At 27.4% G+C, this 14,127-nt stretch overlaps 3 protein-coding genes across 3 annotated transcripts; 2 read left to right on the top strand and 1 right to left on the bottom strand.

The window, feature by feature from the left end:
- Nucleotides 1-2,308: 2,308 nt before the first annotated feature.
- Nucleotides 2,309-3,966, top strand: OCT59_018896 (uncharacterized protein). Its single transcript, XM_025309461.2, has 2 exons — nucleotides 2,309-2,862; nucleotides 2,940-3,966. Exons 1-2 carry the CDS (start codon nucleotides 2,356-2,358, stop codon nucleotides 3,879-3,881), a joined length of 1,449 nt encoding a protein of 482 aa, XP_025173053.2. The 5' UTR covers nucleotides 2,309-2,355; the 3' UTR covers nucleotides 3,882-3,966.
- A 755-nt stretch (nucleotides 3,967-4,721) lies between these two features.
- OCT59_018895 (uncharacterized protein) lies at nucleotides 4,722-6,904 on the top strand (the record flags this gene model as incomplete). The annotated part of the gene is made up of 3 exons (XM_025332359.2): nucleotides 4,722-4,875; nucleotides 4,981-6,302; nucleotides 6,383-6,904. 3 exons carry the CDS (start codon nucleotides 4,722-4,724, stop codon nucleotides 6,902-6,904), a joined length of 1,998 nt encoding a protein of 665 aa, XP_025173054.1.
- Nucleotides 6,905-11,768: 4,864 nt separating this feature from the next.
- OCT59_018894 (uncharacterized protein) lies at nucleotides 11,769-12,783 on the bottom strand. The gene has a single exon (XM_025319727.2). The coding sequence runs from the start codon at nucleotides 12,748-12,750 to the stop codon at nucleotides 11,896-11,898; it is 855 nt and encodes a 284-aa protein (XP_025173056.1). The 5' UTR covers nucleotides 12,751-12,783; the 3' UTR covers nucleotides 11,769-11,895.
- Nucleotides 12,784-14,127: the final 1,344 nt, after the last annotated feature.

Below are 14,127 nucleotides of genomic sequence, written 5' to 3'. Positions count from 1 at the left end.
TATATCAAAAGGCAGCAAATTTAGGATAGAATAATTTTACATTTTTAATGTCTCCATCTGGTAGTAGGAACTAACAGGATATTTATCCACCCACTCATACAAAGTTCGCATCGGCAACCAAGGCGAATACAAAACAAAGACAAATAAATTTGCAGATATCCCGAAAAGGATCTTGTTCGAATTTTAAACTACCACTCCGAGGAATGGGAAGAAACGGATGAAGAAAATTATTTCACCATTACTATGGATGATTTACATTGATCCCTTACTCACTGTACTTAATTAAGCAAACTCTGGTTAATCCATATCGCCTCCAACTTTCCTTGGACAAAATCCCTCTCGTTATAACCAATCGTTATGGCGCATTTTATACTGAATCAAATAATCCTTAATAGTTCTAATAATTTTATAATTTTAATAATTTATTTTCTTATATGAACTTTTTTTCTTTTTTATTTATTATTATCAATTTATCATTTATTTTAAATTCTAATAGTTTTATTAATTTTAATTATAATTTTAATTTTCTTATATGAACTTTTTTCTTTTTTATTTATTATTATCATTATTATCATTTATTTTAAATCCCAAAATTTTATTAATTTTAATTATAATTTTTAATAATTTATTATCTTATATGAACTTTTTTCTTTTTTATTTATTACTATCATTCATTTTAAATCCTAATAGTTCTTTAAATTTTAATAATTTTATAATTTTAATAATTTATTTTCTATATGAACATACTACTATTATCATTTATTCTACCTATCTATCTACCAATCTATCTATCTATCTATCTATTTTTTTTTTTTTTTTTTGTATTTATTAATTAATACGGACAAAAATTTGTAAATTAATAATTTTGGATTTTTTTTAATTTTATTTTTATCGCAAAGTTACCTCGTGAAATAATTAAATCATTAATTTATTATCTATATTATCTAGCTTAATTTAGTTAACATAATATATACATGCATGGGGTTTTTCTTATAATTATTCCTAAAAATGGAACTAAAAGAGTCACTTGATTGTTATCTTTGGAAAATTAGATTTTTTTATGAAAAAAAAATAAAAAAAAAATTTATTTTTACACCAAAATGATTAAATTTTTGGTAATAAATGTTAACAGATTAGGTGAATAAGAAATAATAAATATTATGCATGCACTCCTCTATGTTTGTTTAGCTGCGAAATCATATCGTTGTGTCACATTCTTTTTTTTTACCGAGAACAGCGTGCGCAGGGATTAAAAAAAACCTTAATTTAAATGACGGAAAATGTCTCGCATTTTTCGACCAATTAAGAAAAATATAATGAAACAGCAATTTACACAAACTAAGAAAAAGATGAAACCAATAATTTACACAAACTATTATTATAGCCTTACCGAACCGACTTAAAGTCTATACTAGAGTAATTCCACGTAAATAATACTACGCTACCACTACGCTCTAAACCTTCTTCAAAAATTCAAAAGATTTATATACATTATAAATAGTATATAATATTTTATTATTCAAATAGTCCTTTTATTTATTATTTGTATTTGTTTATAGTAATCCAAGTAATCGAAAATCAATATCGGTCGATCGGATTTGCTTTGGTTCCGCGATTCGCTTTTAAATTTTACATGTGTAAAAGTATACATATTTTATTTTTATATGCATGTAATTTCTATGCGCATCAATGCGCATCAATAGCATCCCTCCTTTATTAAAAATTTATAGGAAAGTCATGCAAAAAAAATGAATAATAATAATAGAGTAAACCGTAATAAAAAAAAATCAAGCAATTGTAACAATAAGCTAATCTCCATATTATCTGTTGTTATAGGTTGTCAGTCACCTCATATTTAACGATTATATTATCAATATATTTTCGTATGATTATGTAATGTATGTACAACATTTAGCGCATGATAACGTAATAATCAAAGACAAAAAAAATCCATGATTTAATGATTTTTCGTCTTCTTTAATTCATGATAAATTTCTTGAGAAGAGTTTTTTCGTATTTCGATTCCAGAGTTACCTCGGATCTTGAAGTGATTCGAAGTTTCTTTTGAACCTTTGGTGATTAAAATGGATTATCACTTCTTAATTTTATTATGATGATAATAATAGAATATCTATTTATAGGTATATATTAATTTGGATCTCCCATACTCCTCATATTTTTATTTGCCCAAAATAGTTTTGCTTTAATAAGGTTAGAAAGAACCATTTTGTAAATGACTACATCATTAATTTTTGATTTACGCAAAACACATATATATACACCTTTAGTCAACCCAGCAATAAACTACAATACACTATAATTAAACTTTTTTTACCCTAAAAAAAAAAGATAAAAATGAAATCAATGAAAAAACTTAATATAATTTTATTTTTTTTATGGTGTATTTTATTAATTAATCTCGTAAAAGTAAATGCCAGCCCTTTAACATCATGTCTCTCTTCAATAAAAGGTCAAACCGTTTATCCAAACAACAAAACCTTTCCATCATTAATTCTTGATGAAAATCTTTATGTGAATTATACTCCATCAGTTTTAATTTACGCTGCTAATAATCAAGATGTACAAACATCAATTAATTGCGCTACTAAATTGAAAATGGATATTACTGCACGTTCAGGAGGTCATTCGTATGAAAAATATGGATTAGGTGGTAGAAATAATGTTATGGTAGTGGATTTAACAAATATTAATGAAATCACAATTGATTCAAAAGCGAAAACTGCTAAAATTGGTGCAGGAAATAGATTAGGCGTCATTTATGATAAATTAAGTCAAGCTGGTTTCTTAATTCCGGCCGGAACTTGTCCTTCTGTTGGAATTGGAGGTCATGCTCTTGGAGGGGTAAATATTAAATTATTAAATCATTCTTTTTCAAATATTTAAATTTATTTTTAATATATTTCTTATTTATTTAATAGGGTTATGGGTTTGCCGGTCGTAAATATGGTTTTGCTGCTGATAATATCATTTCTATGGAAATGGTTGACGCTAATGGAAAACTCTTACAAGTTGATAAACAAACAAATGCCGACTTATTCTTTGCTTTAAGAGGAGCAGGTGGTGGAAGTTTTGGTATAGTAACATCATTTGTCTTTAAGCTTCATGAAGTACCACCACAAGTTACTTCGATGCAATTTCAATTTAGACGATCTCAAGTACAACAACTATTTACTGCTTATAATGAAGTTGGCCCAACACTTGATAATAATATTGTTCTTTCAGTGTCTCTTGATAAAGATAGTTTATCAATTGATGGATTATATTTAGGTCCAGCCAAAAATGCAAAAGATGCAATGAAACCTTTCTTATCAAGAGCACCAAAACCAACATCATCAAATTTTAAACAAGAAACATTTTTTGATTCTGTTGTAACTTTTTCTTACGTTCCTCCAAATGATGTAGTAAAACCAAAACATCATCCATATTTCTTTAAAGCAAAATCTTTTTTCGTTAATAAAGGATTAACCTCAGAAGCTATAGATACTTTATCAAATTTTTTGAGTACTGTTTCTTGTAGTACTTATGCTTTATTCGATTTACTTGGTGGAACTGCAAATATTGTTGATGATACTTCATCATTCATGCATCGTGATTCAATTTATGGTATACAATTAGTTGGTTCAGATTGGAAAAATAAAGCGCAAGGTGATAAATGTGTTAAAGAATTAAATGATTTCGGAAAGAATTTTCAATCAAAATTTACTTCTTATTTTAGTTATCAAAATTATATTGATAGAGATTTAGATGATTGGCAAACGAGATATTATGGTCAAAATTTTAATAAGTTAGTTGATATAAAAACGAAATATGATCCTAATAATTTATTCAAATTTCCTCAAAGTATTCCTGTAAAAGGATAAAAAAATTAGTAATAGAAAATAATATATATTATAGATTATAATAATTAATTTTAGTTAATAATTAATAAAGGATTTTAAAAAATCATATAATATTCCTGCCTGCTTTACAATTTTATTTAGTATATCAAAAAGGGTTTAGAATGGGTTTGGTAAGGTACATTATCCCGACACTCTAAATCCCGAAACGTCAAAATCCTGAATTGCCATAATCCCGACATTTCATAAGCCCGACAGTTCATAATCCCGAATTCAAAATACCGAAATGAAAAATCTTGAAAATTTATTAATAAAAGAAAGAAAAATCAGTATTATGGGGGTGTCGGGACATTTCGGGATTTTGACGATTCGCGCGATATTTCACGGGTGCGATAAAAAACAAAACCCATTAATAAAATAATAAAATAATAGATCAAAAAAGGATTATTTTTTTTTTATCATCCCATTAAACCAAAATAATTCATGATCTGAGGTTGTCATTTTAATTAAAAACGTCAGAAAACCCTGGAGTTACGACATGAAATGTAAATTTCTTGGTAAAATTTAGCCATTTACCTAGTGGCGTGATTATCAATTTCTTTTAATGGTAATACACACTGTCGATTGTATTCTTACTAACCCGCATATCGTTTAAATTCATTTCATCATAATTTTATCGTTTTGTCGTCATAAATTTACTAATACAAATTCGTGTAATAATAGTTATCACATGATAAATTAGAAATTTCTTTAAAAAAAAACTTTTTTTTTGATTTAGCCCAAATTATCCCCTCAATTTTTTTTTTCGTAAAATTATATAATTTGCACTAAAACGATTGAGGGGATAAAAAAAAAAACGAGAAAATGTCTCAAAAAAATATAAACAAGCCACCTCTAAGCCATTCAGCTTCTTGGTCAGCGGGTGTTGCATCATCAGAACATACATCTTCTAGTATATATTCAGAACATAAAAATATATCAAATGCTTCTATAAATTCTGAGAAATTTATTAATGATGGTTTGTTGAAAAATATGATTCTTTTTAAATTAAAAAATTTTTTACATTTTTCTGATAAATTAAATTTAACCAGTAAATAAATTACTAACTTTTTAAATACTGTAGATTCCTATTCTAATATTCATCCATATATTGGATTACGTGGAAAGTTATCATTAGCATGGATCACTTACCCGATTATTTCATTTATATTTGTAATCGGCAGATTATTCATCGCAATGAATTCGATTGATCCAATTATAGAAGATATAAGACAACGAGTCAATAAGTCATGTGATGCACTCGAATTAGCTACGTCATCTTTAATATCTTTACCACATTTTATGGCTGGACCTTTTAATGACTCAATAACTGATACAATAAATTCGACAATTCGAGGATTTGTAAGAACCTTGGACTTGGGTATTCAAGCATTGAACGGTATAATAGTATTTTTCATTAATTTGTATAAAAGTACATTTCGATGTCTTTTAGAACTGGCCGTACGAGGATCAATAAGTGCCGTATCAGAAGCTGTTATATTTTTACAAGGTTTCTCAAATAATGCATTAGCTGGAATTAAGACTGCAATAGACAATTCAATTGCTGGAATTAATTCATCTTTAGAAGGTGTTAGAAATGCATTATCAAATGTTGGTGGATTATTAAATTTACCCGAAATTCCTACAGTATCTATTCCGGCAGCAGAAGATTTAAATAAGGTCACATTTCCAACGACCGGTATCGTTAATGGTTTAGATACTCTTAATGCAAGTATTCCCTCTATGGATGAAATTGAAAATAGATTAACAAATTTAATTTCAATTCCATTTAATGAATTACGAGTTATTATTAATAATTCTATGTCAGATATAAAATTTAATTCGTCAATCCTTCCAGTACCTCCAATGGGTAATAACATAAAATTTTGTGAAAATAATTTAAATCTTGAAGTACTTGATAATATTAAAAATGATTTGAAAAGAACAGCATGGATTGGACTTTCTATATTATTTGCACTTTCTATATTATTAATTTTAGCAAATATATTTTATATTTGGATCTCTCATAAAAGATTTATGAACAAAGTTGATAAAAGTTTAAATAATTTTAAAAGGACAAATTCGAATATAAATAAAAATTCGATTATTGATATTATTAAATTTTCAGAAAATCCATTTTTACAAAATTATATAGTTAAAACTTCAACTTATTTTAAGAATCGAGAAAATCAAAAAATTTATCGATGGTTTTGGGATTATATATTATTTAAACCGGCGATTATATGTTTTATTATTGGATTATCAGGAATTATATCTATATTTATTCAAATTGCAATATTAAATGGTGTTCGACATACTTATAAAGATGAAATTAGTGAAAGTATTGCTAATTTTGGAAATACTGTTATGGGACTTATGAATTCAAATTTACAAGAATCATCTAAAGTGAGTATTAATTATTATTAAAAGTTTACTTTTTAAAAAAATTAATATTAATGTTTATTATTATTATTATTATTTTATAGCAATATTCTACACAAAGCAACAATATTATAATAAATTTGGAGAATGATATAAATCAAAATTTATTTGGTTGGGTTAATATTACCACAACAGCTCTTAATAATACATTGAATACAGCAGTTGATGAAATTGTTGGATTTGTTAATACAACATTTGGTGGAGTTCCATTTATAAGAAATGTAATTGATGAATTATTAAATTGTTTAATTCTTGTAAAAATTAAAGGAATTCAAAGTGGGTTAACATTTATAAAAGATAATTCTCACCTTGGTTTGCCACGTGTTAGTGAAAATATATTAATGATAAAACCTGATAAAATGAATTCAGTCATAAGTGAAGCTACGATTAGATTTGCAGGTGAACCCGATGAAGAAGGTACGGGAGGACAAATTGGTAGATTATTTGATGCTTATGAAGATAGGTTAAAATCCGAACTCCCTCTTTTTTGGATTTTAATCGCTTGTTGGGGCGTCGTATTAATTTTTGGATTAATAAGAATTATATGGTTTAAACTTCATCACTAAAAAAAAAAAAGAAAAAAAAGAAAAAATTATGATATAAAAATTATATATATATGTAATAATTTTATTAATTATATTATTTAATCACATGTAATTTATTTAATTGATATACAATATTTTTCCATGTATTTCATTCATTATATGTAAATGTCATCCTATAATAAAAATATGATAGCATTATTTATTATTTTATAAATTAAATTATTATTAATTGATCGGTCTTACCTTAAATAAGAAGTAAAGATGTACGTGTTTTTGAGAAATCTCTTTTCAATAAATAATGCCCGTCTGACTGATTATCCGCCAGTTTCTATTAAGTAAAATGAAATTTTCTTTATTTAAGTTATCAATAATAATATAACACGTTATAAAACATAATACATTTTTGTGTCTCGTTTGCGAAATATAAATTTTGGTCGACGTTAATCCAAGTAAACCCGCTAGACAAGGATTTTGGTATCAAGAAGGAAAAATTGATCTTGCTAGTATAGAAATACGCGACGACACACGAAAACTAACGTCAGGAAATTCTAAGATCCTGCTCCCAGCGACCACATTATGACCTAAAGTTCCGTTCAAAAAAAATACATTCATGTTAGTTAAACCATCTGCTACCGACGGTAAGTTGTAATTAGTCAACACAAAAAACTTACCTTTAATACCTATTTTAATTCCCTATTATCTGGTTTCCTCTACTTCCATGGAGAAATTTGCTCATGAATTTGACAAATGTTAAGGAATAAAACTTCGCACAAAATTTAAATTACTATAAGATTTGGCAATTATATATATCTAAACCATATTTAATTCGTGACAATGGTATTTGCTGTTGTGAAAGTACTATATTGTTACAGGTATAAACACATCTGCTGTGTTTTATTTCTTCCTAATTTCAAAAAAAAAACTCTGATTTGTAGAAAAAGTACTTGGAATAACCGAGGTAACTCGAATACAAGCTTACTCTAGGAAACCATGAAATACATTGGTACTGGTTTTCTAGATACAAAAGATACAAAGCTTTTGATGCTCTCACTTCTATATTTTGCATATTCCAAGCTTCATATTGCAATGAAAACGCTTATTAGAATATCGTATTTGAAAGAATTAAATCAGAAATAATTTTTTTTAAAACCTAGGTGGTGCAGAACCGGAAAAACTTCTAATAGAGATTACCAGCGCCAATATGGGGTGGGTACTACCAAATTGATTGAATAAACAAGTTTAAGCATGGTGATCAAACACATAACAATTTGAAAATTTTACTATAGAACAATATTTAATATTCAAACCAATTGCCCCTTTTTTCTAGCACCCTAATATTTTTCTATTTTCGTAAATAATAACAATTTTAATAATAAATTTAGGGTCCAATATTTTGATATCATTAATAAAAATTTATTAAGCTTAACCAAAATTTATCATCTACAAATATGGTTTAATAACCTGATGGTCCTTGCCGTGCCACTACTAAAACGGGTAAATATCCACTTAAATTTACCATCTTTATTATTATCTCTATTTTTAATTGTGAGTCAATAATCATTACACAAAAACTTTGAGAAAGTTACCAATTTTGCATTGATTTAATGCAACATATTGTCATAAGCGAAAGAAAAGATTACACACAATCACATAATGAGAAACAATATATTATAATTGCATACTGCAGTGCATACTGATACAACAGCGCCAACTTATAACAAAATATTTCGACAATAGTAAAATGAAAGAAAAATTTTGGAAATATTTGGAAGAAATAGGGAGAAAAAAAAGAATGCGTGCAGCGTTTGAAAGAGAAATATTTTTAATTTTTTTTCATTTCATTACATACGGCTAATAAAATTATAATTTTCGAGTGAAATCTTTTTCATGTTATATTAATTAATAAATTATAATTATAAATACTTAAAGTTTCGATTAAAATCAACGATTGGTAGATCTCGCGTTCCTATTACTAAATAAAGGAGCCAATCAAAATTTAAAGATCTCTGATAATGCCGATCTTTATGTCTTTTAGGGTCCTTGAAAAAAAAAATCGGTTTATAATGTTTTACCAAAAAAAAAAAAATGCATCATACATTTTGATTATTAATTTTTTTTTTCAATGATTATTATTTTTGATAAATATGGTGGTTCATATTTCTAAAATTAGACTATAAAAGCATCCAATTTTATCAATAATCTTCATTTTATCTCTCTTAAAATTTTTTATTTTCATTTCATTACATTTAATTTTGTTTGATACACCATTAATAATTTGGCGATAGATCTTTTTAACATTTACTAAATTTGAACTCATTAATCTATTTCCTTTTGTCATCAATCATCATTTCGATTTGGTGTATTGAAAGAATGAACGCACGTAATTCTTTATACCTTCTGACACAATACTCTAAACAAATTTATCCTTTACTCCTTTTTATGGACGGAGTTGACTTTCATTTATTTCCGAACTTTGAAGAATAGATTTACAATTACGTTTAAATCGGAGAAAAATCTGTTTTTTCCTTCAATAAAAAATTAATTACGAAAAAATAAAGTATAAAAATGACAGAAATTTAGCTCATCTTTTTTTCGGCGAGAATTAATTATTTTATTTGTTATGACCAAAAAACCTCCTCGTCCGAAACGTACGCGTTCGAAAACACGAACCGTTAGGGCTCGTACGCCCAACGGTTATATCTATTTTTATAAAATTTATTCCAAAATATTAAAAAACGACAATCCTCAGTTGTTATCTTGGCAAATCGGCCGACTTACCGGACAAATGTGGCGAGAAAATCTTTCGTGTTATCTAAAAAACGAATTTATAAAGTATGCGAAAGATGAATATAAAATTCGAAATTTTTACTCCACGGTCGTACCACCTAGTTCGACCAACATTATGAACTTCGATCGATCTTCTGAAGAAGAGTTATTAGAGTTATTCGAAAAATATATTCAATATCCGCCGAATCCGCCGTATTAAAAATTCGAATAATTTATTTCATGAAATCACAAATTTTTTTTTTTTACTTTACCTCCAATGTGTTCGGGTATCTAATTTTTTTATCGGTTTAAATTTTTTTTTCTTTTTTTTTTCGTACAAAAACGATGATTTTTTTTAAATATGATTTTGAATTTTAAATCAATTTTTAAATTCGTTTTTACTTTTTTCCCTATATTTTTATAATTAAGATAGCTTATAAGCTTCCGGTGTACGTATACAGAATATGCATATTCCCTTTCCATTTTTTTTTTTAAAAAAAATTTTTGACGAATCTTTTATCTCTTTTATTTTTATAAGTTTGATATAATAAAATTATTTTGGAAGTCAATAACCTAATTACTGTAGTAATTTATTTTTATTATTAAAATTTTGCGAATTCTAATCGGTTATTTATACAGGTGTAAAGAGAATAAGAGATTGCTTTACTTTATGTATTGTAACAGATTGGATTGATTGTTACATGCTACCAAAATCACAATTTTCACAACAATATGGGTAAGATGATGGAATTTTAGAATTAAACATTAATTATGGACATAAATCTTAAAAGGTCAATGATACATTGACATGCATAGATAAAATCAGTCAAGATATTAGAAGTAAGTTTAATTATTATGTTCATAATTTCATTATTGAATTTTAAGATCTTTTGAGTGTATCAGACCATTTATTACAACTAATGAAGTTCTTAATCTTTGATTTGTCGATTTGCTTCATATCAAAACTTACCTCCCCGTCCCCGAGACCATAAGTGGTGTCATACTAGACTGTTGGATCAAACTTGCTGCGCGTGATTTCATTAATTCTGGCTTATTAAAAAGAGATCAAAAATAATGTTCGTGGTATTTCACAAAAATTATTATTTAAAATAATGATAATAATAGTCTATTACATCAACAAGTTGTTATTAACGATGCTTTATTAAAACTTTGCAGGATAATCACTTTTAGAAACGCGTATAGAACGTAAAATCAAATCAATCATTTTAAAGTGAAATAACTAAATCTATTCGACGGGAACCTGGTAAAAAATATGAATTATATACATGTACTTTACTTTCGTAGAGAAATAATTATTAAAAATTTTATTTTTTAAAAAAATATGTTAGAGCCTTTATTGAAAATACATATCAGTATAAAATTAATCAATCAGATTTTGTAACTCGGAACTTGCGTCTCAGGTATATGGGGCCTGGTCGGGGTTGATTTACCACAGCATCGCCCCAAGATTTCTAGTAAAATTCCACCCCACGTGACCGGTGATGTTTAAGGGGCGTGAAAAATATTTTTTTCACCACTAAAAATTTTCAAGTCCCCAGAATACTTATGAAAAAATAAAAAAGGTTGGGTGTGACACGGGGTGACATTTTATGCAGGTCACGTGGGTGAAAAATCTTGGGGCGACGCTGGGGAAGATGCCGGGGTTGGGTCCGGTCACGTGATTTCACGATTTTTAATAAGCTTATGAGTCTAACCATTTGGAAAAAAGTTTTTCCATTCATAATATACTTTATTTTGGTGAACTAATTTATTAAAAAATATTGCATTAAATTTATTAAAAATATGTATTATACAAATTTTATGATATAAATTAAATTGATATAATTTATTGAAACCTAAGGCTTCAATTAATTTTCTTAAGACCGTTTCGAAAAAAATCCAATTCTTGTCGTAATGATCATCAAATTGATTACGTAATTTCAACCTCGAAAATACGTTATCGGACAAATCCCGGCTTTTGCTAGACCGGTCCTCATATCTAGTCTTATTTTTCGAATTTTATATATATTTACAATAAAATATCTCTTGATCATATCATAATGTTCATAATGTTCTTGTTAATAACACATATATTACAATATTAAATGGCATTAAAAAATTGTGTAGATAAAATAATTTATACCACATTTATTAAATTTTATAACATTGTTTAGAAAAGCTAAACGTAATAAAAATTATGAGAAAATCAATCAGATGAAAATATGAAATATGACAAGGAAACTAATTTAATTGTAAAACACAATTGAAATTACAGACAAGGCAAAGCTTATGTAGATTACACCAAAATCCATAGGAGAAACAAGCGCATCACAAGGCCAAGATAATCCCCACATCGTAATCCTTTCCTCTCCTTCTCCACCGAAATTAACTCTAAAAAAAACTTTTCTAGTCAAAAAGTTTGCTATTATAAAATATAAAAACATAGGAATACTATTGTATAACGAAAGAAAGAAAATAAGGTATAATACAATTTTGTCATATTGATTTTCTTCAATATCTTTAATGTTATGTGTTGCACGAGAATAGCTTGTTCTCACCAATCTTCTAATTTTGTGCATAGACACAAGTAAAAAGAAAAGGATTATACTAACTAATATTCTGCTATCCTTACTTCCACAAAAGATGCAAGGAAATGCAATTGTAAGAATCCTAAAGCAACCTTCTAGAGGGGGGCAGAAGTAAGAAAAATCGAATAAGACCTTGAATTGGTAGAATTGGTGAAAATATACCATAGGTACTAAAATAAAAAGCCATACAAATAATGATGAAACATTTGGAAGAATGTCAGCCAGAATGTACATTATAAAAATAAAAGCGATGAATAATCTGACACCAATAAATTCATAATTTCGCTTTCGGATGGCATTAGTGTAAACGTGATCACTAGAAGAATCATAATTGGTAACACTACGTGAGATTACCATGTCGTATGTAAAAATATATAAATATGCTTCGACAGATACGAAAATGTAATTAAGAGCATGGTTTTTATCATAGTAAATAATAAGTATTAATAAAAGCAGACTTAAAAGATGGAATGTCTTGTTTTTTTGAAGATATCTGATAAATTGCACTTCCATTTCATTGACTTATTTGAGAAGACTGCAAAGACCAATCGATACATTTCTTCGTTAAGCGAATTTATACGAGATTCAGTCGCACAATTTTATGTAGTACCTGATCAGATCATCGAATTCTTTTTAAGCAAACAATAACTAGTATTGTGTTGGGCTGTTGGCTTTGGATTCAAAAACAATACCACAATCTGTAGGCAAATTTGATTTTCCCATACTTAGTCAAATAAGGCAATTAATAATACACTTTGTATAACCATTTAATATGTCATGTGGTAAGAGAAATTATTAAACAATATAAATTTATTATGAATAAATATTTATTTCTTTTTTTGAGAAAAAGTGGCTTCTTTTTAGTATTTAAAGAAAAGGAAGATTTTTTATTTATTATTTTAGCAAAAAAAGCTAGAAATTTTTTTACATTGACTGAACTCAAATATGACAAAAGAAAAACTGAAAAAAAAATTGATTAGTAATCAATTATAAAACGAAAAAAAACCTCGTACCTGCTGATTCACTCACCACATTACTCCCACCCAGGACTTTGGCATCAACTGCTGGTCCTTGACCGAACTTAGAAATCAAAAATTTTTTAAAAAATTTGATTAGTGATTAATTAACGCCAAGGAAAAATGAAAAAAAAGGAGTACCCGTCGATTTCACCGTGGTACGCCAACTAAGTTGCTTCGGTATCATCCGCAGATCCCAACTACACCTAAAGGACAAAAAGAATTTGTAATCGATAAAGAAAAGATCGGAGAAAATCATTCAATTCATGCTCCAAAAATAGTAAGAATAGCAGTATAGTACTATTTTAACCCTATTCCACATTCCACATTTCCCCATTTGTCGGCAAAAAAAAATAATTACATAAGCGCCCCTTGCTCAGATGGGTGGTATGGACATGGGTTTACGTTAAGATTCGTTTCGTTTTGATACAAAATGCTAACGTTAATGTTCACGTTTTTTTTAAACTTTGGATCGGTTTTTCAAACGTTAACGTTAATGTTAATAGCATTAACGTAAAACGCCGGAATACCCTACCCTAATTTGGCATCGATTTACCGATCTAAATTTTAACCTTCTAAACCTTTCCACTTTTAAACAACAGTAATCTTTTAGTGGCGTAAATATAGGCTAACCCATTTTATATCCAGCTTGCATTTTTCATCCCTACAGTCTTAAGTCGATAGGTTTGTACCAATATTCATTATACTTCAATTAGAATAGTTTCATTAATTTATTCTTTTAAAATTAACAAGAATAAGACTGCTTTAATCCTTAGATATATATATATATATAGAATGCTGAAACACATTTTACTTCTTATTTTTATTTTTGTAATATGTACAAGACTCTTAGTATGATAAAAAGAAATATTAG

The sequence above is a fragment of the Rhizophagus irregularis genome, chromosome 28, assembly GCF_026210795.1.
Source record: "Rhizophagus irregularis chromosome 28, complete sequence".
NCBI classification, from domain to species: Eukaryota; Fungi; Glomeromycota; class Glomeromycetes; order Glomerales; family Glomeraceae; genus Rhizophagus; species Rhizophagus irregularis.
Note: the sequence above shows the minus strand (reverse complement) of the source record. Positions and strands in the feature narration are given on the sequence as shown.